We start from the raw sequence: 26,295 nt of genomic DNA on the forward strand, positions 1-26,295 counted from the left end.
GAGTTTGAGGCTGCTCTGAGCTATGATGTCACAGCACTCTACCCAGGGTGACAGGGTAAGACTCTGTCTAACAAAAACAAAAAGGATAAGAGGATATTTTAACTGGAGCTCTAGCTCTAGCTCTCGTCTATGTGAAAATGAACTACATCCTACCTGTGCAAGGTCCCTAAGGAATGTGGAACAAAACAACTACACTAGCCCTGGAATGCCCCGGGTCTTCTACATAGGAGAGAAAGAAATTCCTAACTGGTTCAGTCCACTATTAATTTGTCTGTCAACTTCAGCTAAGTATAGATATTATTTCCCAGACTTCTACAACAGGAACATCATTTGAGATATACTGTTATTAGTCTAATGATGAGACTAAACTCATTTCCAATGTATTACTGAAAGGTTGTAAGTACTCTCATCTTAAAGAATACTAATCCAATAAAGATAGAATTTCAAAAACATATTCACTAAATATTTATTAAAAATATTTAATTTTTATAGGCTTGGCTCAGTGGTTAGGGTGCCAGCCACGTACACGGGGGCTGGTGGGTTTGAACCCAGCCCAGCCTGCTAAACAACAGTGACAACTTCAACAAAAAAATAGCTGGGCATTGTGGTGGGCGCCTGTAGTCCCAGCTACTCGGGAGGCTAAGGCAAGAGAATCATTTAAGTCCAAGAGTTGGAGGCTGCCGTGAGCTGTGACACCACAGCACTCTACCATGGGCAACATAATGAGACTCTGTCTCAAAAAAAAATTTCTTTTTGATATAACATGCATAAAGATAAATGTTAATAACATTCCATTAAATATTAAAACATTCCATTAAAGTTATGGAATGTTTAACTAATACTAAGTGAAAGGTTTTGTCTGAAGAATTTCATCTTACCTACATTTAAGGATAGATTAGAGAGAGAGAGAGGAGATTCCTGATTACCATGAAACTCTGTGCAATTTCTAGAGGATTGGACATTACCAAGTACTTCCCTTAAAATAGCTCAATCCTCAATAAATTGGAAACATCTACATTTTTAATGTTCTGAATACCCAGAGTCTAATTTTTACATAAATATCACTTATTTTGCCAAAAGGAAACCGTATTTCTAGTTTTTTCTCCATTATTCGTATAAATCTTTTCTGAATTACCTTTTCATTTTATTTATTTTTTTTGGAGTTTTTAGCCCGGGCAGGGTTTGAACTAACCACCTCCGGCATATGGGGCCAGCACCCTACTCCTTTGAGCCACAGGCGCCGCCCTGAATTACCTTTTTAAACAGCTAACTAAAAACCTAAGTTTCTCCAACAGAAATAAAAATCTGGACAATTTGTTACCGTTATTTCTAATATACCCTTTTGCAACATTTCAAAAGCAAATCTTAATTCAATACCTTTAAAAATAAATTTAAAACTCAGTTTAATTTCAAGAGTTTGTATAAGGTAGAGAATGCAGGTCACATTTTACATTTTATGAACACAAAATATTTTGTATTATAAATACAAAATAAAGAAAAAGTGATATGCTATTATGAACAATAAAAACATTACATATACTTTAGAAGACTGCTTGATGTATCTTCATCAATGTAGTTTCATGTCTCTACCACTTTTATTTATAGAACAAATCTCCGTAATCAAATGATCATTCATGTTCATGCCCCCACATCCGAAGTGATAGGTGAATATCTGTAGGAATATAATTTATTATCTGCTCCTCCACTCAGAAGTAGCTGTGTAAAAGGAGGGAAAAAGACACAAAAACATAAGCAAATATAGACATTTCATATGATAGCTAAACTTAATTAAATATTGATGATTTTCATTACAAAAGGAATTATGGATGAGCAGTGAACTTGCAGTAAAAGTACTTACATCAAATGTCACTACTATATTACAATACTGTATATTAAAACATTAAAAATTATCATTTAAATATGGCTGAAGCAGAACATGCTAGAGTACTTTGTATGAAGTATTTGCTAAGATATATGATAAAGTTTAAGGTGATATAGTTTTACCCATTAAATAAAATTATAAATTTTTAAAGGATAGCATTGTTTGTATACACATATTACAAATTATTCAAGTAGCCCTAAAACCTATATTTGGAAAGAATTCTTAGGCAGTGAGAGCTTACGTACATTTACATACAAATAATTAAATTGTAATTCTTTAAACATTTTATAATAATGATTTACTGTATACGATTTTTCCTGTGGGGAAATACTCTGATCCAATTATTCTGAAGTAGTGAGTTATAGACTTAAAATATTTATTACAATACACATGGGGAAAAACTGCTTCAGAATTTCAAATTTTACTATTATTAAAGGACAAATTTGTTTTTTCTTTGAATGAGATGTGAGATTTTATTAATAATAATAGTAAAGGAAATAATATAGAATTATAAATACCAGATAATTAAAACAAATAATTTTATAAACACAAATACCAGATATATTCTAATATACTTTCATCTTTACCAAATAATAAATTCTTACCCCTGTGTCTGTCCAGTCTACACTCAGAACTTTGTCTTCATGAGCAGCCAGATCATAGAGAGGAGCCTTACAACTAAAAGATTAGAGTATTGACATGTATGCATTTATAGTATTAAAACACTGTAATTTTCTGAAACTGAAAATTTGTTTTTCTGAAAAATTTACATCTTTGCCCCTGTAGCAATTTAAGTCTTAAAATTCTTTTTTTTTTCTTTTTAGACAGTCACACTGTATCACTCTCGGTAGAGTATAGTAGCATCACAGGTCACAGCAACCTCAAACTTGGGCTTAAGCAATCCTCTTGCCTCAGCCTCCCAAGTAGCTGGGACTACAGGTGCCCGCCACAATGCCTGGCTATTTTTTTGTTGTAGTTGCCATTGTTGTTTGACAGGCCCAGGCTGGGTTTGAACCCGCCAGCCCTGGTGTATGTGGCTGGCGCCCTAACCCCTGAGCTACAGGCGCCGAGCCTAAGTCTTAAAATTCTTAATATTTACTTGACCACTTCTCATGTTTTTTCTATATCATTAGCAGACTATACAGATTTATTGCAACCAATATATTTAGGAAAAATGTTATTTCATTATAAAAATTTACTTATAATTAGGCCTATTTTCATATTTATTTGACTTCTTTTTCCTCAAATCATGGTTTTATGTCCCTTTTCTTTATTTGAGAAAGAGTCTCACTCAGTCACCCGGGGTACAGTACATGGCATCATAGCTCACAGCAACTTCAAACTTCTGAGTTTAAAAGTTTCTCTTGTCTCAGCCTCCTGAGTAGTTGGGACTACAGGTGCTATTTTGCCAAGGTTCTTCCTACCTTATCTGCTCTTGCCCATGCCATGATGCATGGGTTCATACCTTCACAATGCATAAATCACCATTTATGCATGGTTCATACCTTCACAATGCATAAATCACTACTAAAATATCATTTTCATAGCGGAACCCCCCACAAAGAAGCATCCCTTTACCCTGCTTTTTCTTCATAGCATTTACTATTGTTATCAGAAAGTATATGTTACCTGCTATAGAAAGTGTAAAGTTAAAATGTATATGCCTTTAAGATGTTAATAAGTCATCTACTGTAAGTTAGTGTAAGGATACTTAAAGGCAGATTTAAGGTCAACAACACAACAGGTATTTGGTTAGTGCACCTCTGTTCTACTTGTAAAGATTTATAAATAATTTGTGTATGCATTTTATTGGGCCACTCTATGTACACTCTTATCATACCATTAGCCTACAAATTGGAAATACATCTTTAAAAATAGGTATTTTTATTTAACTTCCTATTAATATATAATTTATATTAAGGTTCACGATCTTAATCTTTCTAAACTCTGTTTTTCCCGTTTTATAATAAAGTTAGAAAGATGGACATAAACTTTGTTATTGTTTTTTTTTTTTTTTGGTAAAAGATAAATTAACACTGAATGGATCCTTTCAAAATACAAAAAAACTCAACATATTAACATAAAGAAAATTCCTTTCATCCTGGTTTCTCTTTAGGATATCAGTATTATAACCAAGGTAGTATAACCAAGAACTTTTTTGACCCTTTTTGTTTTGGATAATCATTTTAGTTATTTCATTTTTTTCTGTATATAATAGATGATTGGTATCTTTCTTCTGAAGATCATACATAGGATTTACCTTCTTGTATCCCACAGCTTGACAATGTTATCTAAAGAACCTGAAATCAGCTGCTGTTCATGGGTAGGAGACCACTTTACTGATGTCACCCAGCCTGTATGTGAAGTTAAGGACAGCGACACCAAAGAACCATCTGAACAAAGGAAAAACGATAACAAATGTTGATAGTCAGAAAAGGTAAGTAGGTAAAATCCCAAAATATATTTGTAGAAATTTATCTTTTTTTTACATATCTGTGAGAAGAGAAACTGGTGTTACCTACACATGTTTTTTTCTCTAGTGGTTTACACAACTCACCTTTCGTTCGGGGATCCCACAGTCTGATATGCCTATCTGTACTTCCAGATGCTAAGCGTTTACAAAGTGGAGAATAGGAAATACAGTTAAACACTTTATTTCCTGTCTGTAAAAGAAAAGGAAGGAATTTCTCACCATGGTAGAATAAGTAAAAACCATCTCTGGAAGTTTATCACGTAAAAGATCAAAGTGAATCAGAGGACTACTGAATTTGTAAGTCTTACCAAAGTTGACTTAAGACTGCCAGACTCAACATCCCACACTCTAATTGTGTGGTCCCAAGATGCACTGCAGATTTCTTCAGCATCTGACCACAGAACTGAGGAAATTGCTTCTTTGTGGCCAGAGAGGGTCACCATGGGAGTCTAGGAATGAAAGACCCCCCCCAAAGGGGAAAGTATTTTCATTTTGGTATAATTCAAATAATAATGCACATTGTAATTATTACTTCCAAAGTCCATAGTGAGAGATTTGGCCAGGTGTTTTAGCTTTCACATCCTGTCTTATTTCTTCTTTCAACAAGATGGATATTTTTGTTTTTACTTTATATGTAAAGACATAAAGCTGACAAAGATAATTTGCCCAAGGTATACAGCCTATAAGTGGCAGACTCAAATCTAAAACCAAGTATTACTCCACATTTTGTAGTCTTTCAACTATATTCTGGTATTCCCCATCTGTTCTACTTTTCATTATTATTATTATTTTGAGACAAAGTTCTACTTTGTCACCCTCGCTAGAGTGCCACATAGCTCACTGAGCATCATAGCTCCCAGCAACCTTAAACTCTTGGGCTCACACTTGAGCTCACACTGATTCTCTTGCCTCAGCCTCCCAAGTAACTAGGACTACAGGCACCTGCCACAATGCCCAGCTATTTTTAGAGACAGGGGTCTTACTCTTGCTCAGGCTGCTCTCGAACTTGTGAGCTCAGACAATCTACCCACTTCCCAGAGTGCTAGGATTATAGGTGTAAGCTACCACACCCGGTCTTCTACTTTTCATTTTGAGCAATATTAACACTAACTTAATTCTCACAGCTGACAAACAAGTGATATGAAAGGTTAGTACCGGATGGTTCCCAAATGGCCTTGGGCTGACTGACCCAGTTCCTCCTCTTTTCTTTTTGCTTTTAGTTTTTACGATAATTTCAGAACGTGCAGGGAATATATAATTTCAGAACGTGCAGGGAATATAACATCCTGAGATGGTACAACCTGTGCTGTTCCATTATCTGGTTAGAAACATGATGTCCTTAAAAGCTTTGCCAAGGGAGTCACATACCGCAGGATATAAAACCTAGGGCAGAATGGTGTTTGGGATTTCCTCAGCTGTGGTGCAAATGAGATACACAGTTGAGAATCCATCTGCTCCAGGCAGCTTTCTTGAGTCTCACGGAGGGCGGGGATGGGGTGGGGTGGGGGTGAGGATGGGGTGTTTAACAATGGATGTAGGCTTCCATTTTCCCTTGCTGCCTTTGGGTAAGTAAATCTGCTTGTTAGGTGTGTGTTCTGTCTCACTAGACTCCAGCAATTGATAAAAGTGCAGCCTAGGATGCAGTGGATGGTAGTGTTCGCATTTCTATTCCTGGTAGTTAGCATAGTGATGATCTTCACTGTGCTCTACACAGTGGGAGTCCTCCCTTGGGATTGAGGGTCAAATAGATGTAGGTTTGAGTGAAGGTGCTGCCAGTTTCTAAATTACCTCTCCAGGTAAATTAATCTTAGTAGGTTATTCTCACCACTCCATTTCCTTGGCATCTTTAAGTCCTATTATTTAATTTTTCCATGACTCATTTATTAGTATACTCCTGGGGGCAGTGCCTGTAGCTCAGTAGGTAGGGCGCCGGCCACATACACCGAGGCTGACAGGTTCAAACCTGGCCTGGGTCAGCTAAACAGCAATGACAACTACAACAACAACAAAAAAATAGCCAGGCGTTGTGGCGGGTGCCTGTAGTCCCAGCTACTTGGGAGGCTGAGGCAAGAGAATTGCTTAAGCCCAAGAGTTGGAGGTTGCTGTGAGCTGTGATGCCACAGGACCTACCAAAGGCAACACAGTAAGACTCTGTCTTAAAAAAAAAAAAATTATGGGCGGCGCCTGTGGCTCAGTGAGTAGGGCGCCGGGCCCCATATGCTGAGGGTGGCGGGTTCAAACCCCGCCCCAGCCAAACTGCAACAACACAAAAAAAAAATAGCCGGGCGTTGTGGCGGGCGCCTGTAGTCCCAGCTGCTCGGGAGGCTGAGACAAGAGAATCGCGTAAGCCCAAGAGTTAGAGGTTGCTGTGAGCCGTGTGACGCCACGGCACTCTACCTGAGGGCGGTACAGTGAGACTCTGTCTCTACAAAAAAAAAAATTATTAGTATATTCCTAAATCTCTAATATCTTTCTCAGACTAAAAGCCCCACATGAGGTTATACTATCTGTCTTAAATATAAGGAACATATGGAAGAGAGAGGGAAAGAATTCTGGAATGGGAGATAATCTATTTTTATAATCTCCTTAAATACTACCCGGTCTCTAATATGAGGGAGTTAATACTACATCAGGAAGCAAACTTTTCTGGCAAAAGGCCAGCAAGTAAATATTTTAGGCTTTGCAGATCATGTACAGTTTCTACTGTATATTGTTTTTTAAAACCCCTTATAAATATAAACACTATTCTGAGCTCTCTGTAGTACAAAAATAGGTGACAGCCTGGGCAGCGCCTGTGGCTCAAAGGAGTAAAGCCCTGGCCCCATATGCTGGAGGTGGTGGGTTCAAACCCAGCCCTGGCCAAAAAAAAAAAACAAACTGCAAAAATAGGTGACAGCCAAATTGGCTGTTGGGCTGTAGTTTGCCAACTCCTCAACCAAATGATCCCTAAGGTCTCTCTCCTAGCCCTAAAATTTTCCTGTAAGAAGTAAAAGAACCTGATGAGGAGTGAGGAACAGACAACCTCTGATGTGATCTAAAACAAAATGGAAAGATAACATAGAGGTAACCAGAAGGATTTAGAATACAAAATGACATGGCCAAAACAATAGGTATGGCTCGGCGCCCACAGCGCAGTGGTTGTGGCACCAGCCACATACATTGAGGCTGGTGGGTTTGAACCTGGCCTGTGTCAGCTAAACAACAATGACAAATGCAACAAAAAATAGCTGGATGTTGTGGTAGGCACCTGTAATCCCAGTTACTTGGGAGGCGGAGGCAAGAGAATCGCTTAAGACCAAGAGTTGGAGGTCACTATGAGTTGTGACACCATGGCACCCTACCAAGGGTGACATAGGCTCTGTCTCAAAAAAAAAAAAAAAGGTAAACTTATCATATCAAACTTATCAAGCATATCCCATTCTTAGGTATTTAGCAAAGAGAATGAAAAACTTAAGTTCACAAGAAACCTAAACACAAATATGACAGCAGTTTTATTCTTAACTGCCAAACTGGAAACAGCCCAACCTCCTTTAACTGATGAATGGTTAAACCAACTGTGGTATATCCATACAAAAACATTTAAAAGAAACAAACATAATTACATGGAAGAATCTCAAATGTTTTCTGCTAAGAAGGCCTGATGCAAAACACTATATATTCTTAGGGCGTAAGGTTTAGCAGAAACAAACAAAAAAAGATGATGACCACTATATACACTATATTGTGTGGTTCCACTAATGTGACATGCAGGAGAAAGAAAAAAATGATCAGAATAGAGAGTAGATCAGTGGCTGTCAGGAAAGGTTGACTAAAAAGGGGCAATATTGAGTTTTGAGGGATAATGGACTGTTTTGTATCTTGATTATACTGTAGTTACATGATTTTGTGCATTTGTCAAAAGCCAACAGCTATACCAAAAAAATAAAGTTGAATTTTCCTGTTTTATGGGAGGGAAGAAGTGGGGATAGTGTCTTGCTCTGTTGCTCAGGTTGGAGTGCAAATGGTATGATCAGAGATCACTAAAGCCCCAACTCCTATGCTCAAGTGAGCCTGCTGCATCAGCCTCCCAAGTAGCTACGTCAGTAGGCATGTCACACTGCATGCTAATGATCTCACTACATTGCCTGGGCTGGTCTCTAACTCCTGGGTTCAAGTGATCCTCCTGCCTTGGCCTCCCAAAGTGCTGGTATTATAGGAGTGAACCACCACACTCAACCAGTATAATATTTTTTAAAGGCAGAAAAGTCGGCCGAGTGCTGTGGCTTACACCTGTAATCCTAGCACTCTGGGAGGCTGAGGCGGGTGGATTGCTCCAGCCTGAGCAAGAGTGAGACCTCGTCTATACAAAAAATAGAAAAAACTGAGGTAAAAGGATCACTTGAACCCAAGGGTTGGAGGTTGCTATAACTTATCATCTCACCATGGCCCCTCACCAGGGCAACAGCTTGAGACTCCATCTCAAAAAAAAAAAAAAAAAAAAAGACTGGGTGGCGCCTGTGGCTCAAGGAGTAGGGCGCCGGTCCCATATGCCGGAGGTGGCGGGTTCAAACCCAGCCCCGGCCAAAAACCAAAAAAAAAAAAAGACTAAAAAAGAAAAGTCAACATTGGCACTGTTACTATAAACCAACTGAAGTGGAATAGTACTGGAAGGAAAAAAGCAATTTTGAGTTATAGAGAATAAAACCTTACTATATTTTAACAGAAGAAGCAAATAACAGGCAAAATAACCGCTTGGTGACATTTAATCACATTAATACAAGTCAGGGACTGAAAGAAATGCAAAGAGCAGATTATTTTTGATATATCTTACTCCTTTGTTCTATTATTTCTCTAAAATATGAATTTTTCTATTATTTCTAACTGCAGCAACATTTTCAGTGTAATCTGTACTTCAAGGGTCTCTGGCATGACTTCAATGAGTAAATTTTGAACATGTAAGTTTAAGCCCTATAAAAAACTAAATGAAAAAATTAATTTCAAATAAAATGAACAATAGAAGCAAGCTTATAAAAGTAAACACCTAAAAAAAGGTGTTGGCAAGGTAGAGTGGGAGAAGATATATGTAATACATAAAGAACTCTTATAACTCAGTAAAACAGGCAACATACTTTCAAAATATGGGCTAAAAATACAGATATTTCACAAATGAATATCAAAAAGCCAGGGCTTAACATTCTGCTACACACCACCTAAAATCAATTAAATGATAACACTTTTTAAAAGTAAGTTTATGGCCAGGTACAGTAGCTCACACCTGTAATGCTAGCACTCTGGGAGGCCAAGGTGGATGGATAGCTTGAGCTCACGAGTTCCAGACCAGCCTGAGCAAAAGCAAGGCCCCGTCTCTACTAAAAATAGAAAAACTGAGGCAAGAGGATTGCTTGAGCCCGAGTTGGAGGTTGCTGTGAGCTAGGACCCTCTGGCACTCTACCCAGGGCAACAGCTTGAAACTCTGTCTCAAAATAAATAAAGAAATGAATTAAAAAGTAAGTTATGTAAGCACAGGCTACTTAAAAGTCAATGATGGCTTTAATAAACTGACCATATCAAATACTATGCTCTCATATACTATTAGATAAAGTGTAAAATGATACAACTCTTTTGGAAAATGTTTTAACAGTAGATAACACTCAGAAAGTTGTTATAATTATACACACTTTATATGACCCAGCAATTGTACTTCTGCAACCCTAAATATGCAGAATGATGATATATGTACACCAAAAGATAAGTATGAAGACTTTCAGGACCAGGCCCAGTGGCTCACACCTGTAATTCCAGCACTCTGGGAGGCTGAGGCGGGTAGATTGCCTGAGCTCATAGGTTTGAGACCAGCCTGAGCCAGAGCAAGACCTCATCTCTAAAAATAGCCAGGCATTGTGGTGGGTGCCTGTAGTCCCAGCTACTCAGGAGGCTGAGCCAAGAGAATCACTTAAGCCCAAGAGTTTGAAATGCTGTGAGTTGGGCAACAAAGGAAGACTCTGTCTCAAAACAAACAAACACTTTTATAACTCAAGAAATCTTTCCCTACTCAAATTCTTTAGAGGTTTGATCAGGGATATGCATAAATGTAAATTACCACTGGCACAATATCCAATTGTTAAGACATTTCTATCTTTCAATTTGTCCTATCAGAGTACGAAGCTGAGTAGGTGTCATATCTTTTCTCCTACAATTCAGCAGTCTATGTTTAAATGTATGAAAAAGTTATAAATCACTACTTTGAGTTGGAACCAGTAAGTACTATTATTTATTGCATTCTATTTGATGAATTATTGATAATCACATTTTACTCCTTATTTTCAACAATTTTTATAAGGTATCGTTTTGGTGACTACAAGAATGGATATGCGCGGTGGCACCTGTGAGTGAGTGAGTAGGTGGTTCAGTGAGTAGGGCACCAGCCCCATATACTGAGGGTGGCGGGTTAAAACATGGCCCTGGCCAAACTGCAACAAAAAATAGCCAGGTGTTGTGGCGGGCACCTGTAGTCCCAGCTACTCAGGAGGCTGAGGCAAGAGAAATCACCTAAGCCCAAGAGCTGGAGGTTGCTGTGAGCTGTGATGCCATTGTACTCTATTGATGCCATTGTACTCACTTCACAAAATGAGACTCTGTCTCTAAAACAAAAAACAAAAGAACGGATATGCAAATGTTGCCTGATTTATTGTATGTTCATTATAGCTATTAGAAAACACATGAAAAATATGCTTTCCTAAACCTGACTTACTATTATCCTTAACATAATGTAAATACAGGTCAGAACATATTATGACAAATATCTTCATTAAAAATAGGATAAATAAGAATCTGGATAAGAAGTCAAACTCACGAAAGTGAACAGCAGAATGATGGTTGCCAGGGGTTTTGGGGTATGGGAGAAATGGGAAATGCTGGTCAAAGGGCATAAACTAGCAATTGTAAGATGAATGCATACAACATGGGTGGGAATGAATGTGTTAATGAATTTGATTGTGGTAATCATTACACAGTGTATACATATATCTAATCACATTGCATACCTTGAATGTATTCAATCTTTGTTAATTTTTTTTTTTTGAGATAGTTTTAAGTTGTTGCCCCGGTAGAGTGCTGTGCCATCACAGCTCGCAGCAACCTCAAACTCCTGGGCTTAAGTGATTCTCCTGCTTCAGCCTCCCAAGTAGCTGGGACTACAGGCACCTGCCATAACAGGCACCCACCACAATGTCTGGCTATTTTTTTTTTTTTTGCAGTTGTCATTGTTGTTTAGCTGGCCTGGGCTGGGTCAAACCTACCAGCCTCTGTGTATGTGGCTGGCACCGTAACCACTGTGCTACGATGCTAAGCCAATCTTTGTTAGTATTTTTTTTGAAAGTACAAAAAAAATCTAGATGAACTTTCTGAGTTTGATTTAACAGGATGTATAAGATGAATGATACAATCAAATCACAAGTTAAACCATAGGTTTCTAATGATTTAGACGATATAACTAACATCACTAATACGAATTATATCCTCAGTGTATAAAACAAATAATATATTGAATAGTCAGGTAATAAACAGTCACTTAACTTTAGTTAATGCATGCTTTAACTTTGTGACAATCCTATTTTAGAATGTACCATGAAGTAAAATATAATAAATCACCACCCTACCAATCTATAAGCCTGGCTCAATGCTACTATATTCAAAGACTCAGATAGCAGCCTGGACAACACAGCAACACTCCATTTCTACAAAAAATTTAAAAAAAGATTAGCTAGAAGTGGTAGCACATGCTTGTAGTCTACAATACCCAGGAGGCTGAGGCAGAAAGTCATCACTGAGCCCAGCTACAATTGTGCCACTTCACTTTAGCCTGAGTGACAGTGAAAGAAACCCTGTCCCTAAATATAAAAGAATAAAAATGAAATAGACTCAGATAAATATAGCAATAGTACAGTGCTTATAAAAAAATTTTACAAACCCAGCCTGAGGCAGCTCAGGCCTGTAATGCTAGCACTGTGGGAGGCTAAGGCAGGAAGCTCACGAGTTTGAGACCAGCCTGAGCAAAAGCGAGACCCTGTCTCTACTAAAGATAGAAAAATTAGTCAGGCACTGTGGTGCATGCCTGTGGTCCCAACTACCTAGGAGGCTGAAGCAGGAGGCTCACTTGAACCCAGGAATTTGACTAAGGTTGCTGTGAGCTAGGCTGACACCACAGCACTCTAGCCTAGGAAATAGAGTGAGAGTCTGTCTTAAGTAAATGATGGGCAGTGCCTGTGGCTCAAAGGAGTAGGGCGCGAGCCGGAGGTGGTGGGTTCAAACCTGGCCCTGGCCAAAAACTGCAAAAAACCAAATAATAATAAAAAATAAATAAATAAGTGAGTTAATTAAAAAAAATAAAAATAGGCCCAGAGTGGTGGCTCATGCCTATAATCCTAGCACTCTGAGAGGCTGAGGTGAGTGGACTGCCTAAACTCATGGGTTCAAGACCAGCCTGAGCCAGAGTGAGACCCCTGTCTCTTAAAAAAACAAAAAGAAAGAAAAGAGCCAGGTGTTGTGGCGGGTGCCTGTAGTTCCACTCACTCGGGAAGCTGAGGCAAGAGAATCACTTGAGCCCAAGAGGTTGAGGTTGCTGTGAGCTATGATGCCATAGCGCTTTACTGAGGGTGACAAAGTGAGACTCTGTCTTAAAAAAAAAAAAAAATTACATTCAGGGTCACTTGAACTTATGCTTCCGGTTTGCAGTCCTCAAATTGGCCTAAATAAACCCTCTACTTACATTAAAAAAAAAAAAAAAAAAAAAAAATTACGAACCCACTAAACGAAAGTATAGTTATGGTTGAGGAAGCAAAAAAAGACTAAAGGATATATAAATAAGAAAGACCACATTAAACTGTCATATATTCATCAATACAGACCTAAGCCACGTATAATCAGTTTTCACAAATATTTACCCTTGTTAGTCCCAACTGCTCTGTTTTCTGTTTCTTTCGTGGTCGATTTGAGGATTCCTCCATTTCATCTTCTTCTTCTGTAGGCACTGCATCATAGACAATTAATTAGATTCAATTTTAAAAACTTAGTCAATATTAACTGCAAACTATGTAAAATAATTCTTTTTTTTTTTTTTTCTTGAGACAGAGTCTCATTATGTCGCCCTTGGTAGAATACCATGGCGTCATAGATCACAGCAACCTCAAAGTCTTGGACTTAAGCAATTCTCTTGCCTTAGCCTCCCAAGTAGCTGGAACTGCAGGCACCTGCCACACACCTGGCTATTTTTTTTTTTTTTTTCTTTTGAGATAGAGCCTCAAGCTGTCACCCTGGGTAGAGTAACATAGCATCACAGCTCACAGCAACCTCCAACTCCTGGGCTCAAGTGATTCTCCTGCCTTCACCTCCCAAGTAGCTGGGACTACAGGCGCCCACCACAACGTCCTGCTATTTTTTGGTTGCAGGCCTGGTTGTCTGGCAGGCCCGGGCTGGATTCGAACCTGTCAGCTCAGGTATACGTGGCTGATGCCTTAGCTGCTTGAGCCACAGGCGCCAAGCCAACACACTGGCTATTTTTTTGTTGCAGCTGTCACTGTAGTTTAGCAGGCCAGGGCTGGGTTCGAACCCACAAGCTTCAGTGTATATGATCAGTGCCCTAACCACTGAACCAACAGGCGCTGAGCCTATAAAAGAATTCTTTACACTTCTAGGTATACAGTTTCTCCATGTTATTACAACTGGCTAGGGAACAGACATTCCTCACCATTTTGCTTAACAGACTCTAATTATATGTAAAAATAATACCTGAAATACCAATCTTCAAAAAAAAAAAATGAGGAAGTGAAAGATAAAGTATTTTTTTTGTGTGTGTGGTTTTTGGCCAGGGCTGGGTTTGAACCTGCCACCTCTGGCATATGGGACCGGCGCCCTACTCCTTGAGCCACAGGCGCCACCCCAGATAAAGTATTTTAAAAGACTAAAACCTACCCAATTTGAAATCTCACTGACTTTAAGATCATCATTACAAAAGTTTATCATTTTGCTGTAACTACGAACAATTGCTTATTACTAATTCTAAGACAGATATGCATAAGTTACATTTATGTAACGAAGGAGGGAATAATAAGGTAAACCTGACAAAAGGAGATGCATTTCAGCCATGTTTATTCTCCTCAACTATTTTACTTTTCTTTTTGAGACACTGTCTCACTATGTGGCCCTGGGAAGAGTATCATGGCTTCATCACAGCTCTTAGCAACCTTAAACTCTTGGGCTCAGGTGATCCTCTTGCCTCATTTTTTTTCTATTTTTAGTGGTTACAGGGTTTTGAACTCCTAAGCTCAACCAATCCATCCATCTTGGCCTCCTAGGGTGCTGGGATTACAGGCGTGAGCCACCACACTGGGCCTCCCTTTTTTTTTTTTTTGTAGAGACAGAGTCTCACTGTACCATGCTCGGGTAGAGTGCCATGGCGTCACACAGCTCACAGCAACCTCTAACTCTTGGGCTTACACGATTCTCTTGCCTCAGCCTCCCAAGCAGCTGGGACTACAGGCGCCCGCCACAACGCCCGGCTATTTTTTGTTGCAGTTTGGCCGGGGCTGGGTTTGAACCCGCCACCCTCGGCATATGGGGCCGGCGCCCTACTCACTGAGCCACAGGCTCCACCCGGGCCTCCTTTTTTTTTAAGACAGAGTCTGGCTTTGCCATCCCAGGTAGAGTGCAATAGTGTGATCATAGCTTACTGCAACCTCAAACTCCTGGGCTCAAGCAATCTTCCTGCCTCAGCCTCCTAAGCAGCTGGGACTATAGGCATGTGCCACCACACCAGGCTAATTTTTTCTATTTTTGGTAGAGACACAGTCTCACTCTTGTTCAGGCTGATCTTTATTTAATACCTGATCTCAAGTGAACCTCCCAGAGTTACTAGGATTACAGGCATGAACCACTATGCCTGGCCAGCTATTTTACTTTTCTAACAAAAGTGTTTCACAGGTTTTTTTTGTTTAATTTTTTAACTTTTATTAAAGGCCAGGCATGGTGGCTCATGCCTGTAATCCTAGCACTCTGGGAGGCTAAGGTAGGTGGATTGCTAGAGTTCAGGAGTTCAAGGCCAGCCTCAGCAAAAGTGAGATCCCAGCTCTACTAAAAACAGAAAAACTAGCCAGGCATTGTGGCAGGCACCAGTAGTCTCAGCTACTTGGGAGCCTGAGGTTGTTGTGAACTACAATGATGCCACGGAACTGTACCCCACACCACAGAGTGAAACTCTGCCTAAGAAAAAAAAAAAAAAAAAAAAGGGCGGCGCCTGTGGCTCAGTCGGTAAGGCGCCGGCCCCATATACCGAGGGTGGCGGGTTTAAACCCGGCCCCGGCTGAACTGCAACCAAAAAATGGCTGGGCGTTGTGGCGGGCGCCTGTAGTCCCAGCTACTTGGGAGGCTGAGGCAGGAGAATCGCTTAAGCCCAGGAGTTGGAGGTTGCTGTGAGCTGTGTGATGCCACAGCACTCTACCGAGGGCCATAAAGTGAGACTGTCTCCACAAAAAAAAAAAAAAAGAAAAAAAAAAAAAAGAAATGTTATGTTAAACATCATTTAGTTAGGTAGCACACCCAGATTGAAAAGTACAGATTTCTGGCTCACTGCCCATAGCTCAGTGGTTAGGGTGCCAGCTTCATACACTGGGGCTGGCGGGTTCAAACCCAGCCCAGGCCTGCTAAACAACAATGACAATTACAACAAAAAAATAGTCGGATGTTGTGGCAGGTGCCTGTAGTTCCAGCTACTTGGGAGGCTGAGGCCTGAGATTCGCTTAAGCCCAAGCGTTTGAGGTTGCTGTGAGCTGTGATGTGACAGCACTCTACCAAGGGCGACACAGTGAGACTCTGTCTCAAAAAAAAAAAAAAGAGAGAAAACTACAGATTTTAATGTTTTTGTTTTTTTATCAGTATCAGTCTGCTTTCTCTAACTAAATTATAAAGCCTTTCAACATTTCAAGATAACATCTAATCATATACAATATCTTATTTACCCAGCATTATCAAAAAATATTTTACAAAAGGAAAATTTTCTCAGCTGAACTGCTTTTTGCCTCAAAGTTGTTTACTTTAACCATTTTTATGAGATCTACTAAAATGGATTATATATTTCCTTCCATCTTACACATTATTTAAAAGTGGTAAACCTTTTCTTGAACCCTCTCAATTTACCTTGTACACTGGAGTTGGGGTAGTATACCGTGTAATACAGTGATCCCTTAGAAGTAATGGAAGTATTCTCCTCTAGTTCTAGCCACTAGGTTTTAAAATTTAAATATCTCTGTGTAATTTTTTTCTCTTTTCTTCCCATTAGTGTCTTCTTACTATACTATCAAAGCACCTTCTTCTAGGAGTCCTTTCTCCTTCCCCCTCATTTTGTTCCTTATAATCTGTTTTCAAAGTAATACTAATCCTAGTAAACTGTATATAAAGTTGTTTTTTTTTTTTTTTTTTTTTGTGGTTTTTTGGCCAGTGCTGGGTTTAGAACCCACCACCTCCGGCATATGGGACTGGCGCCCTACTCATTGAGCCACAGCACCACCCATATAAAGTTTTTTTTAAAGGATACTACCTTAAGTACAAAATTCCTCTAACAGTAAAATGACTGTAAGTGAGTCAAAATATCTGAGAAGGTATTTTTGCTTATTTCCAGGTTCCTGAAAAAGGGAACTTTGAGAACTAATGTAGTTATGTTCCATTGTACCAAACATATTGTTGATTATTGCAGTAATTCAGTAACACTGTCTAACAAGTGAGGTAGTGGTGAGATTAAAAAAAAATATATCGAAACACAAGGAAATATACTAATTTGTTGCCATACTATGCTTTTATATATGTGTTCTAAAAAGCTTTAGTCTATTTTTATGAAAAAATGTGGGCTAAAAAATGCTATTTCAGGCTTGGCACCTATAGCACAGTGGTTACGGCACCAGCCACACACACTGAGGCTAGTGGGTTCAAACCCAGCCAGGGCCAGCTAAAGCAACAATGACAACTGCAACTGCAACAACAACAACAACAACAAAAATAGTCGGGTGTTGTGGAGGGTGCCTGTAGTCCCAGCTACTTGGAAGGCTGAGGCAAGAGAATCACTTGAGCCCAAAAATTGCTGTGAGCTGTGACGCCACAGCACTCTACCAAGGGTGACAAAGTGAGATTCTATCTCAAAATAATAATAATAATAATAATAATAATGCTATTTCAGGCAGGGCGCAGTGACTCACACCTGTAATCCTAGCACTCTGGAAGGCCGAGGTGGGTGGATTACTTGAGCTCACAGGTTCGAGACCAGCCTAAGCTAGACCTGTCTCTAAAACAGCTAGGCATTGTGGCGGGTGCCTGTAGTCCCAGCTACATGGGAGACTAAGGCAAGAGAATTGCTTGAGCCCAAGAGTTCGAGGTTGCTGTGAGCAATGACATCATGGCACTCTACTAAGGGCGACAAAGTGAGATCCTGTCGCAAAAAAAAATTCTATTTCACTAAACTGAAATTTTTGAAACACTATTAATAAAAGTAAAGGAAATACTTAATTTACCTGAAGACCAGATCTTTAGCATCTTATCCCAGGAGCCACTGCAAAACTAAACAGATGTATGTGAAGGGAAAAAGCATAGGCAATAAAATTTATCTTATTTACCTCATTTTTTCCTATTAAACTTAAAAATGTTTACTTTGCTTAATTTCTGTGGTTTATAGGCTCTGAAATACTTTACTACTCTCTGCCTGACTTCCTAGTCCCCTGGAAGTAGTACCATCAACCCACATGGCAAACAAGGGAGCTGCCATTCTTATGTGGTGGTGTGCCCTGGCCATGGTTGCTTAGGTAGGTCAGTAGCCCACCCTATACTAGGTCTCTTCCTCATTTAGGATCTTTTCAAAGAACTTGTATTCCAAAAAGTTAAAGTTAGTCCAAGGACAGATAAAATAGGATATAAAACCTGGGAAATACTGAAGGCCATGTTTATTGTTACATGGAGAAATCCAGTATGAGACGAGAGAATAAAATCAACCTGAGAGACAAGAAAGAGATAAAGTGCACTGGACACATTTAAGCCTCCATTCCACTGGTTCTTGAGGCCCCAAAGAATCACCATCCTTCTTGTGATGTGATTGCTCACTCTTTCCTTAGATCTTATAATCTGATAAATTTTCTTTTAAGCTTAAACAAGCTCAAGCTGAGTTTCTGCCTCTTATATCCAAGAGACAGGGTACAGTTAATTCACTTAAGTTTGAACTTAGTAACATGTAAACCTTTATGGCTCAATATGAAAAATGATTAAATCTTTAACTTTGAATACTTCAAACATCCTATTACTCTAAGCCAGGGGTCCTCAAACTACGGCCTGCGGGCCACATGCAGTGGTGTGATTGTATTTGTTCCCGTTTTGTTTTTTTACTTCAAAATAAGATATGTGCAGTGTGCATAGGAATTTGTTCATAGTTTTTTTTTTTAAACTATAGTCTGGCCCTCCAATGGTCTGAAGGGACAGTGAATTGGCCCCCTGTTTAAAAAGTTTGAGGACCCCTGCAAAGTACTATTGAGGTAACACTTCTAAGACTAGAATATTTCAGTGTGACACAGGAAACTTTCAAATTATAAGTAGATTTGCAATCCCTCATAAATCAATATAGTATTACCTTCAGTTTGTTTCCTTTCCACTAACTTTTTTTATTTATTTTTTTTTTTTGCGGTTTTTGGCCAGGGTTGGGTTTGAACCCGCCACCTCTGGCATATGGGGCTGGCGCCCTGCCTTTGAGCCACAGGCACCACCCACCTTTCCACTAACTTTTACCATTTTGTCATGATAAAGAGTAGATAAGCACTGATACTAAGACAAATTATGTTAACACTAACCTTAGTGTATGCTAAGGCTCAGATGATCAACTAGATATTTTAAATTGGTGACAGTGCATAAGAGTAGATGACATATATTGAAAATATGTCAATTACTACGATTTAGGAAGGTTACATAAATAAAATACTTGTTTGGCACATTTCATAAAATTCTGCAGTTTATAGAAGATTCTAAACTGGAGAAGTAAATCTTTATATCTCTGATCGTATGCATATTTACTTTTGGTTTAAAATACTCTTCAGCCATCAACTGTTATGAAAGTAGACCAGTCACAACAAATATATGTAGAAAGAAAAATATTTAATATGAAGTTCACAATCTAATTTAACACAGCACCAATAATACACTAGATACTTACTTTAGTTCCCGAGCTATCAACAGCTATAGAGTCCACACTTCCAGCATGACCTCTGCAGCAGTGTAGAGCTTTTACTTTGTTTCTCTCTACATTCCACTCCCATAAGATAACAGTCTGATCCATAGAGGCACTCAATAACAAGCAAGACAAACTGTCTGAAGGAAGGAGAACATAAGAATAAGAATCAAGTCATGGTAAAATTTTAGATGCATCATGTTCTAAAACTGAAGAACTAAAATTTTCTGTTGTTGAAAAAGATGTTAAAAAGATAAAAAGCTCATATAGCCAGCCTTTAAAAAGAAAGCTAACACAATGTAATGGGAAGAGTCTTCAAAAACAGGACATAAGTTTAACATACTCTACATTAACTTGAAAATGTGTATCATCTATAATTTCAATTAAGATTCCCTCCCACCAATTTATGAATTTTTTTTTTTTGGCCGGGGCTGGGTTTGAACCCACCACCTCCGGTATATGTACCCAGTGCCCTACTCCTTTGAGTCACAGGTGCCGCCCGAATTTATGAATTTTTTATATAATCCTTTTCTTCTTGAGCACTATATATACAAGGTGGACATAAAGTTTGCATGAAGTTTAAAATAGTTTAACATAGTAAATCGCACATGAATTTTATGTCCACTCTGTAGCATTGGATGGAATGCTGTGGCATCATAGCTCACAGCAACCTCCAACTCCTGGGCGTAAGCAATCCTCTTACCTCAGCCTCCCAAGTAGCTGGGACTACAGGCACCCACCACAATGCCCACCTACTTTTTTTTTCTTCTGTTTTTAGTAGAGATAGAGTTTTGCTCTTGCTTAGGCTGGTCTCGAACTCCTTAGCTCAAGCAATCCACCTGCCTCTGTGTCCCAGCATGCCAGGATTACAGCCATGCACCATTTTCACTAGCTGAACACTGTACTTTTTTTTTTTTTTTTTTTTGAGACAGAGTCTCACTATGTCACCCTTGGTAGAGCAACAGAGCAACCTCAAATTCTTGGGCTTAAGGGATTCTCTTGCCTCAGCCTCCCAAGTAGCTGGGACTACAGGCACCTGCAACAATGCCCGGCTATTTTTGTTATTGTTGCAGTTGTCATTGTTATTTACAAGGCCCAGGCTGGGCTCAAACCCGCCAGCCGTGGTGTATGTATGTAGCCGGTGCCCTATTCACTGAGCTACGAGCACTGCCCCTGAACACTGTACTTTTTAAAGATGTCACAATAACTGAGGCATGAAATACTTCCGACCCACTCCCCATTCTGCCCAGGCTGGGCTCAAACCCGCCAGCCGTGGTGTATGTATGTAGCCGGTGCCCTATTCACTGAGCTACGAGCACTGCCCCTGAACACTGTACTTTTTAAAGATGTCACAATAACTGAGGCATGAAATACTTCCGACCCACTCCCCATTCTGCCCCAGCACTAAAAAGAATTATTTCCAAATCTCTGTCTAGGATTCCTCTCAGTTTAAGCAGAGTACTAACCTTTTTTCACCCAGGCCACATCTTTTACAACATCTGTATGTCCCACAATCGTCATTATCGACTTTCCCTCCAAGGACCAGATCCGAGAAGTCTTATCATAAGAACCAGTCAAGATCCTATAAGATGAAAAAAAAATCCTATGAAACACAAAAAGCAACTTTTCCAAACCCTGAAAATCAACTGTGTTTCTCTGACAATGACAAAGTAAACCTTGAGGATTATACTTTTTTCTTTTTGAGACAGAGTCTCAAACTGTCACCTTGGGCAGAGTGCGGTGGCATCATAACTCATAGCTTATTGCTTGCGCTTGTTGCGATCCTCTTGCTTTAGTTTTTCTTTTTAGTAGAGACAGTCTTAGTTTCGTTCAGGCTGGTCTCAAACTTGTCAGCTCAACCAATCCACCTACCTGCCTTAGCTTCCCAGAGTGCTAGGATTACAGGCGTGAGCCACCATGCCCAGCTAAGATTATACTTTTAAATTCTTCTTTAATATGAAGATGAAGATCTCAAAACAGAATACGTCAGATGTTACACTTGACTTTTCCTGACCTCCTAAGAATAATAACCAACAGACCCTAGAGTTCATTTTTATTTATTTTTATAAACACCACAACTCTCAGGAAAGCTATACAAATTGCTTGTAAAGTCTAATACAGAGTGATCATCCCCAATCCAAAATTCCCCCCAATTTTTTTCTTTCTTCCCTTTTTCTTCTTAAAGACAGGATCTTGCTTCTTTGCCCTGATTAGAGTGCTATGGTATCATCATAGCTCACTGCAACCTCAAACTCCTAGCTCAAGTGTTTCTCTTGCCTCAGCCTTCCAAGTAGCTGGGATGACAGGCATGTACCACCATACCCAGCTAATTTTTCTATTTTTTGTAAAGAGGAAGCTCACTCAGGCTGGTCTCAAATGCCTAACGTCAACTGATCCTCCCACCTAGGCTTCCCAAAGATTACACATGAGCCACTGCACCTGGCCTATCCAAAACATTCTGAATGCCAACATGACATCAGAAGTAAAAAAATTCAACATCTGATTTCATGTGATGAGTTGTAGTCAAGTACTTGTTTCATGCACAAAATTTAAAATGTTGTGTAAAGTATATACATTATAGACTATAAGTATAAGATGTAAATGAAACATAATTTCCTGTTTAGACTTGGATCATATCCCCAAGATATCTCATTATGTATATGCAAATATTCCAAAATTTGGAGGAAAAATACAAAATCCAAAACACTTCTATTCCTAAGCATTTTAGATATAAAATATTCAACCTTAGTCCTTTTGTAGTACTCAACCAGTGAAAACCATTAAAAAGAAAAAGAATAAAACATAACTTTGGGCCTGGTCACACCTCTAATCCTGGCACTCTGGGAGGACAAGGCAGGTGGACTGCATGAGCTCATGAGTTTGAGACCAGCCTGAGCATGAGTGAGACCCCGTCTCTAAAAAATAGCCGGGTGTTGTGTCAGGCACCTGTAGTCCCAGCTACTTGGGAGGCTGAGGCCAAGAGAATGACTTGAGCCCAAAAGTTTGAGGCTGCTGTGAGCTATGATGCTACGGCAGTCTACCGGGGGTGACAAAATGAGACTCTGTCTCAAAAAACAAAACAGAACAAAATATAACTTTGTATTATAACTCTAGAAAGACATTCTTTGAAAGATGTAAGCTCCTACTCCACTTTTGAGGTGCTTTTCTACAGGTTAAGAATCTTACATGATTCCATTCTTTTCTCTGATATGCATTCTTTTTTTTTTTTTTTGAGACAGAGTCTCACTCAGTTGTCCTGGGGTTGAATGCCATGTCATAGCAATCTCAAACTCTTGGGCTCAAGTTATCCTCTTGTGTCAGCCTCCTGAGTAGCTGGGACTACAGGTGCTTATAACATCAGGCTAGTGTTTCTCTTTTTAGTAGAGACAGGATATTGCTTTGCTCAAGCTGGTCCCAGAGCTCAGGCAACCCACCCGCCTTGGGCTCCCAGAGTGCTGGGATTATAGGCACGAGCCACCGTGCATGTCCTATGATATGCATCTTCACGGTAGTAAGGCAGGAGATCTGTGGCTGTAAAAGTTTTTTTGTCCCTGAAACAAATTATATCCTTGGCTTAAAAGCAAAATACTAAGGCTTGGTGCCTATAGCTCAGCAGCTAGGGAGCCAGCCACATATACCGGAGCTGGCAGGTTCGAACCCAGCCCAGGCGTGCTAAACAATAATGACAACTACAACCAAAAAACAAACAAACACAGCTGGGCGTTGTGGTGGGTGCCTGTAGTCGCAGCTACTTGGGAGGCTGAGGCAAGAGAATCACTTAAGCCTAGGAGTTTGAAGTTGCTGTTATACCAGGGTACTCAATACAGGGTGACATAGTGAGACTTTGTCTCAAAAAAAAAGCAATATACTGAAACGAAATAAATAATAATAAATGTTCTAGGACACCTGATTTATTCAGAATACAAATGTCAATAAAACATTTTGAACAGAAAAGAACCTATTCTTTTTTTTTGAGACAGTCTCACTCTGTTGCCCCACACTAGAGTGCCGTGGTGTCACAGCAACCTCAAACTCCTGGGCTCATACAATTGTTCTTGCCTCAGCCTCCCAAGTACCTGGGACTACAGGCACCCACCATAATGCCCAGCTAGTTTTTCTTTCTTTCTTTTTTTTTTTTTTTCAGGGAGAATCTCAAGCTGTCAGGGTAAATAGCTCACAGCAACTTCCAACTCAAGCTCAAGCGATCCTCTTGCCTCAGTTTTCCTATTTTTAGTAGAGACAGGGTCTTGCTTTTGCTCAGGCTGTGAGCTCAAGCAGTCCACCCACCTCAGCCTCTCAGAGTGCTAGGATGATAGGCATAAGCCACTGTGTGTGGCCTAGTTTTTCTATGTTTAGTAGAGACAGTCTTGCTCTTGCTCAGGCTGGTCTCAAACTCCCGAGCTCAAGAATCCACCCACCATTAACTCTCAGAATGCTAGGATTAACATCTGTTTTTTTCTTGAATACACTGAAAACAAAGACCTTTTTTATTTGGTATGTCATCAATAACACATACCACAGAACTACTTTTACAAAGAATAGGAAATCAGAGAAAAATATTCACATAATGGATTTTAAGACTGAAGAAGTGGGCGGTGCCTGTGGCTCAAGGAGTAGGGCGCCGGTCCCACATACTGGAGGTGGCAGGTTCAAACCCTGCCCTGGCCAAAAAAAAAAAAAAAAAAGACTAAAGAAGATACATAAGAAAAGAGAAGAGCATTCAACTGGCAATACCATTCCTCTGCCCCTTTAATTGAGCTGATCCAGTCATCATGGAACATGCATTGCTCTGGCTGGGGTGCAGTATACTTCTCTACATATTCTAGTTCCACAACTTCTTCCTAGTAACAGAGAGAAACCAGAAATCAATCAGGTAGTATAGTTTTAAAATATTATACAGTGTCCATAAAGTTCACATGCAATTTAAAATAGATAATTGTTTTAAGTTGCACATGAACTTTAGTCTAGTGAAGATAGAGAACCCTCAATTTAATGTACCACCTTCATATCAGTCCACTTAACAACCCCCCAAATTTGGAGCCATTCAAAAAGAAAAGTCAATAATTTTATTTGACCTAATAGTATGCTAAGAGTAATATTGAGAAATATTAATGGCCCTGGAAAACTTATGCTAAAAATGGGGGGAGGGGAGAATATAAGCAAACTTTAAAGTTTTTTAGAAAGCATATTATTTAATAAGTACAGGTACATATTAGAATGATGAAATAGTTCTAAAAATGGACAGTGGAGATGGTTGCATAATATTGTGAATGTAACTAATGCCACCGAACTGTATACCTAAAAATGGTTTAAGTGTTAAACTTTATGTTATATATATTCTACCGCAATTTTTAAAATCACCAAAAAAAAAGAAAGCAATTATGTATTATATTTTAATTATAAAGACAATATTAAGCAAAGCTTAAAAATTAAAGGGAGAAATCACAATACAATAACCTAACTCATAGCTTTGATATGTACCCAACTGTTTTGTATTCCTGTATTAGTAATACATATGTATTTGCTATTCCCTTTCTATCTTGTCAGTTCTTCTATAAATATGAATAATACATTCTTTATTTCTTAAATGAAATACTCTTACAAAGAGAGGGGGGTTTCAAAATTAAATATATAGAAACAGAAGCTCAAAGTTATAGGAAAAAACAATAACCAAAAGACTCTTGGGTGCTAAAAATAGATTAAGGCTGATTCTAAAAGAAGTTGGGGCTTAGTGCCATAGCACAGTGGTTATGGCACCAGCCACATACACGGAGGTTGGTGGGTTTGAACCCAGCACAGACCAGCAACAACAATAACAACTGCAACCAAAAAATAGCTGGGCATTGTGGCGGGCGCCTATAGTCCCAGTTACTTGGGAGACTGAGGCAAAAGAATCGCTTAAGCCCAAGAGTTTGAGGTTGCTGTGAGCTATGACGCACAGCACTCTACCAAGGGTGACATAGTGAGACTCTGTCTCAAAAAAAAAAATTTTTTTTTGAGCTAAAATATCTGATGATGCCTTAAGTAAAATACAAAAGGTAAGTGAACTTACTGATGAGATGTTCTCCAGCTCCATGTGTTTGAGCAAAGGCATACGCAGAAACTGGCCCTTGATAAGGAAATCAAATTCCACATGTTTGTGGAACTCTAAAGAAAATACATAATAAAATTATTATTACACTTAATCTGAAATAAGATTGGCAGAGTTACACAAGAACCCCAAAATTAACAGGTACCTATCATCCAGTGTGATCTTTGAGTGTCTCCAGAATTTCTCATGGCACAATCAAGCCACGTACTCCAACATACCATGTTAACATAATTATCTTGACTTCAAAAAACTATTTCATGAAAAAATTCAAACATACAAAAGTAGAGACCAGGTATAGTGGCTCATGCTTATGATCCTAGCATGCTGGGAGGCCAATGCCTGAGCAAGGGTTAGACCCTATCTCCATGAAAAGTTGAAAAAATTAGCCGAGTGTGGTGGCACACACCTGAGGCTACCTAAGGCTAAAGCAGGAGAATTGCTGTAGCCCAAGAGTTTGAGGTTGCGGTGAACTATGATCATGTCACTGCACTCTAGACTGGGCAACAGAGCAAGACTGTCTCAAAAAAATAAATAAATAAATGTTAAGAACAACAAATCCCCATCACTATTACCCACTCTGACATCTACCAACTCATGGAAAATCATCTATACTCCTCCCTCCA

General features: G+C 39.3%; 1 protein-coding gene across 1 annotated transcript in view; it reads right to left on the reverse strand.

Annotated features, from left to right (window-relative positions):
* Positions 1-1,378: 1,378 nt before the first annotated feature.
* Positions 1,379-26,295, reverse strand: part of WDR12 (WD repeat domain 12) — a 32,978-nt gene continuing 8,061 nt past the window's right edge. The window contains exons 3-13 of the mRNA XM_053597737.1: positions 25,634-25,728; positions 24,316-24,422; positions 21,048-21,163; positions 19,567-19,721; positions 17,888-17,933; positions 13,277-13,362; positions 4,664-4,804; positions 4,440-4,545; positions 4,143-4,275; positions 2,488-2,560; positions 1,379-1,716 (exon numbers count right to left, since the gene is read on the reverse strand). Coding sequence (XP_053453712.1) covers positions 1,639-1,716; positions 2,488-2,560; positions 4,143-4,275; positions 4,440-4,545; positions 4,664-4,804; positions 13,277-13,362; positions 17,888-17,933; positions 19,567-19,721; positions 21,048-21,163; positions 24,316-24,422; positions 25,634-25,728 — 1,136 coding nt within the window. The 3' untranslated portion in view covers positions 1,379-1,638. The remainder of the gene's footprint in view (positions 1,717-2,487; positions 2,561-4,142; positions 4,276-4,439; positions 4,546-4,663; positions 4,805-13,276; positions 13,363-17,887; positions 17,934-19,566; positions 19,722-21,047; positions 21,164-24,315; positions 24,423-25,633; positions 25,729-26,295) is intronic.

Source organism: Nycticebus coucang, chromosome 7, assembly GCF_027406575.1.
Source record: "Nycticebus coucang isolate mNycCou1 chromosome 7, mNycCou1.pri, whole genome shotgun sequence".
Taxonomy (NCBI): domain Eukaryota; kingdom Metazoa; phylum Chordata; class Mammalia; order Primates; family Lorisidae; genus Nycticebus; species Nycticebus coucang.